We start from the raw sequence: 4,965 nt of genomic DNA on the forward strand, positions 1-4,965 counted from the left end.
ACCTCATGGTGATATACGGATTAATAGAGATGGGTTAAATTAAGATGTAAGAGTTAGCCAATAAGCAGCCTTCGGAGATCCCGTGGATCTGTGTCTTGCTTCAACAGTGTTTGGACGGAACAGACCTGGGGCCTGTTAGCTTCCACCCCTCCTCATCTGCCCCGCAGCCTCTGGGACCATCACCTCGCAGCCTTCTGCTCCCAGGACCAGCCAGCACCGTCTCTTTGCGGGTAGCTCCAGACTGTGTCTCAGCCATGACCTCCCAAATTCTTCAGAATTATTTCACCGAAGTGGAGGCTGCCGTGAACCGCCTGGTCAACCTGCACCTGCGGGCCTCCTACACCTACCTCTCGCTGGGCTACTATTTTGACCCGGATGACGTGGCTCTGGAGGGTGTAGGCCACTTTCGCGAATTGGCCGAGGAGAAGCGCGAGGGCGCCGAGTGTCTGCTCAAGTTGCAGAACGATCGCGGAGGCCGTGCACTCTTTCAGGATGTGCAGAAGCCATCTCCAGATGAGTGGGGTAAAACCCAGGAGGCCATGGAAGCTGCCCTGTGTGTGTGTGTGTGTGTGTGTGTGTGTGTGTGTGTGTGTGTGTGTGTTATATTGTAAGCTTCAAATAAGATGCTCTAGCTTCTCAAATACACATAATTTTTGTGGTAAAACATTCAAAATTCCATTGGATCACTTTTTTTTACATATTTAGTAGATTATCATTCTCTAGAGTCACCCTGCGGTGTATAAAGAAACCAGAATTTATTTTTTTCTGCTGCCGTTCTCACTTCTTATTTCAGAAAGTTTTCAACACGCACATCACCATTGAACAGTGTTAGCTATAGCGTTGTCAAGGCACCAGTTTTATTTATTCCTAATTCATTACCAGTTTACCAAAAACATTTTTTTTAAAACCATACAGAGGCTAAATTTTCCTTCATCTATTGAAATACTCATGGCTTTCCCCTTGATCTTGACCTCTTCTTTATGGTACAGTATATGGATGATTTTTGCAAATCACGAAGTACATGAGGAAACAAATGTGCTTTCTTTCTGGCATTGTTGAGTAGAGTGAGATTTATCTCCATGATGTCCTCATGTTCTTCAAGTACGTTGTTGGCCTAGTTGATTTTATGTTTGGTAAGCTTCTTATAATAATAGTACACGGTATATCTATGGTTTCATGCATTTTGGGGAAGTGCTGTCAATTTCTGTCTTGTACATTCCAGGTCTTCTGGACACTTTCTGTTTTGTTGTTGAGGTGCTGGGCATTGAGGCATGAGCTCTCTCGCTCTTCTGCACCTCCAGCCTCTATGCCATTTGAAATGTTTTAAGGAGATATGGTATCGATAATGACAGGGGTAGGAGGTAGGGTCCCATGATAGGTTCTTACTGGAGGAATTAATGATGGCCACTGAAGAAGAGGAGGTTTGGGTCAACAAGGGAGCTTGGAAGAGAATACAGAAAGCATTAGTGTCAACCAGAGCACAAGGGAGCTCTTCAGAGGCTAGACAGATAAGGAAAATTCCAGAAGCTGGATGCAAACAAAAGGAAAAGCATAATTTGGACAGGATATCCCTGCCCAATAGTGGGGTTGGGCAGCTAGAAATAAGTTAAAAGGAGTAAGCAAGTGGGAACAGAAGAAAGGACCTGTATCCCTGGGCTAGTGAGACTGGCCTTTGACTCCTATCATAGAGAGCAAAGAAGAATTGAGTTTTACCAGAGGAATCTGGAAGCGTGGACCAAGTAGCTCCTGAGAATTTATTTAAAATGTGAGAGACTCAAGCAGTACCTGGAGAGTGATCCTGATACTGACACTGATGGGTTTGTTGAGGACAAAGGTCTCAGGGTAGCATGAGTCTCCAGCCGCCAGGCCCAGATGGGGAACATGTTCCTGTGGAGGAGAAACCTGGGAGAGTGATCTACCTCGGCAAGGCAAAGAGGGCCAGCCAACCCCCAGAACCCTGCCTGTCCACAGAGTGGGCCAAGTCCTGGCAGCAGGTGAAGTGAAGGACAATTGTTTGCCCTTTGACCGGTGTTACCGCATCGGTAACCACCACAGGTGGAACCCTGTTCCTCTTTGGAGTTGGTCCCAGGACTGCTGCCAGCGGCTGGTATTTCTGTCCACCACGAGAAACACATCGAGTTCTTTCCTGCCCCTCCTTCTCATCGAAGAATTGAAACGCCATATTCAGCAGATCTCTGTGAGGGATTTGAGAACAAGCCTTTTAAGTTTGTCTCCCCCGGCCCCAATCTCAAGCAATAACTGGGAAAAGAAGTGAGAACTGAAGATAAGCAAGCCTGCTTGGATCTAACTGGGTGTGGATCAGCCTCTGCGAGTCAGGTGAGGAACTCAGCAGGATTTTTATCTGGCCTCTGGTCGAACCCCCCTAGGTTTGTAAAAAATATGCCCTCTTATGTGAGGCCTTTGAGCCCAGCCAGGAGGCAATGCCCAGGCATTGACCTGGTAATTCCAGCGGGGATCTGCACAGGGAACCGCCTCCCTCCCCACTAGATAAGGCTCATCCCTGGGGTGGGCACCCTCTGCACGGGCCTAGGCAGCGCTGCAGACCCTTCTCTTCTCCTTGGGTGAGTAGAGAAGTCGTCAATAAGATAAACTTTAAATTTGAAACTGAAAATGGAGAATGGCAAGTTACCCTTCCCCACAGGAGGGCCAAATCGGCAGTTTGGTTCAGTTAAAGAACCAGGTCTTCAGGGGCCCAGGCATCCTTCCGTGGTTTTGGCACCAGATGTGAAAGAAGTGAGCCGCTGAACTAGACCACTCTGTAGTTTAAAAAACAATTTACTGGGGGACAAACTACCGAGCTGTCTTATGAGACTAGAAAGCAGCAACTTGACCAAAAAACAAGCTCATTTTTTGGGACAGCCAGCAGATGGGGTCTTTGAGCTGATTCCGTCATTGGGTTAATCAGGAACTAGATGTGCTTTGACCCCTTCAGGTGACAATCGAGGACAGAAAAAGGACATAGTGGCTTTCCTGACAAACAGAACCGGCCATGAGGAGGTTTCTGAAGAGTACTGATTTGTGTTTACCCAATAAGAACCCTGTTTACCCAGTGAAAATCCAACCTGGATTGAGCCGGGGCTGGCACTGTCAGCAGCACTGACATTTGGCGCCCACTTTGTAACCTGACAAATAAATGATCCCTCTACCAAAGTACAGGACATTTCAGCTTGGGTAGATGCTGGCCCTAAGTATGCCTGGTTCCTGAGAGCTTCAGAACTATTGCTACTGCTTCGAATTGCAATACAAAACAAATGGCAGCTCCCTACTGGGAAAAGCACTGCCTGCTTTAGTGGCAATACAGAAAGATGGGCTGGGACTGAAATGGAAATTCTCATTTTGTGATGGAAACATCTAAAGTGCCAGAGGAGACCATGCAATCTGCTAGTGTGAAATTGTCACCAATAGTCCTGTCCAGCTATGAAACCTACATACTAACAAAATGTGCACATCGAAGAAGATGCACCAAATGTAATAATGGCACAGTGACAGGGGTGCAACCAACTGGGTTTAAGACTGCTTCACTAGAAGGAATCTATAATGTTTGGGGATTGAGGAAAACAGTCTTCTTTTAATATGAATTCTTAGAGAATTTTTACAATACTACTGATTACGTATTATTAGCTAAAACATCAAACACTGCTATGCCCATCTACAAGAAAGGCCGGTATATGTAGGGTTTGGTTTTGTTTTTAACCTGTATAGAATGTGTCTAACAAAAATTGGCTTTTACTCACTAAAGGAAATATTAGGCATTATCAGTTTATGTCCTTATGAGCCATAGATTAAGAAGACAGTCACTTGTGCAAAGGTTACATCTGCTAGTCAATCAAAGTTAGAAAGCCTGGGTTGGAGAAATAAAAACATCTAAACATAAGAGCTAAGGTGTGGGGAAAGGAATATGAACAGGAGGAATGGCTGTGCATTTTGACAGTTTAGAAAACCTGTTAAATGAAACCCTAAATTCATTTTTATGGAACATAATATTTTTGTACTACACTATTGAATGTGTAGAATTAAAATCTGAACACCTCCCAAAGTCACTTTCGCATGAATTCTTTGGGAGGTCACCAAACACATATTTACCTCTCTTGTTGTGTTTTTGCTTAGCTGTCATCTGTGTTTGGTTTGTTCTTTTTGGTTTGTTGGGGTCTTGTCCTTTGTAACAGGGTCTCAACATGTAGCCCAGGCTGCCCTCAGATGCTCACCAATTCCCCTGACTCAGCTTTCTAAGAGCTGAGATCACAGGCATGCATCACACTACCAGCACACTGGCCTCTCATGAAACTCATGTTTCTCCAGCACATGGAACTTGGGCTACCTGGTTTTTTGAGAAAATGTGCAAAGTGCCTACGTTGCTGAATTCCATGGGACTCCAGGGAATTTTGTAAATCGATGTTCAAAATTATACAGTGAATGACATGGTCAATAAGACAAAATGACAACCTACAGAATGGGTAAAGATCGTCACTAACTCCACATCAGACAGAGATCTGATCTCCAAAATATACAAAGAACTCAAGAAATTGGTCATCAAAAGAACAAATAATCCAATTTTTAAAAATGGAGTACAGACCTAAACAGAGAACTCTCAACAGAGGAATCTAAAATGGCTGAAAGACACTTAAGAAAATGTTTAACATCCTTGGTCATCAGAGAAATGCAAATCAAAACTACTCCTCCATCTTATACCTGTAAGAATGGCCAAGATCAAAAACACTGATGACAACTTATGGTGGAGAGGTTGTGGGGAAAAGGGAACACTACTGCATTGCTGGTGGGGATGCAAGCTGGTACAACCCCTTTGGATGTCGATGTGGTGATTTCTCAGAAAATTAGTAAAAAATCTTCCTCAAGACTAGTAATATCACTTTTGGGTATATATACAAAGGATGCTCAATTGTGCCACAAGGGCATGTGCTCAACTATGTTCATAGCAGCATTTTT

General features: G+C 44.4%; 1 protein-coding gene across 1 annotated transcript; it reads left to right on the forward strand.

The window, feature by feature from the left end:
• The first annotated feature begins 254 nt into the window (after positions 1 to 254).
• LOC130888402 (ferritin light chain 1-like) lies at positions 255 to 1,275 on the forward strand. Its single transcript, XM_057791305.1, has 2 exons — positions 255 to 555; positions 1,223 to 1,275. Exons 1-2 carry the CDS (start codon positions 255 to 257, stop codon positions 1,273 to 1,275), a joined length of 354 nt encoding a protein of 117 aa, XP_057647288.1.
• The last annotated feature ends 3,690 nt before the right edge of the window (positions 1,276 to 4,965 follow it).

The sequence above is a fragment of the Chionomys nivalis genome, chromosome 17, assembly GCF_950005125.1.
Source record: "Chionomys nivalis chromosome 17, mChiNiv1.1, whole genome shotgun sequence".
NCBI classification, from domain to species: Eukaryota; Metazoa; Chordata; class Mammalia; order Rodentia; family Cricetidae; genus Chionomys; species Chionomys nivalis.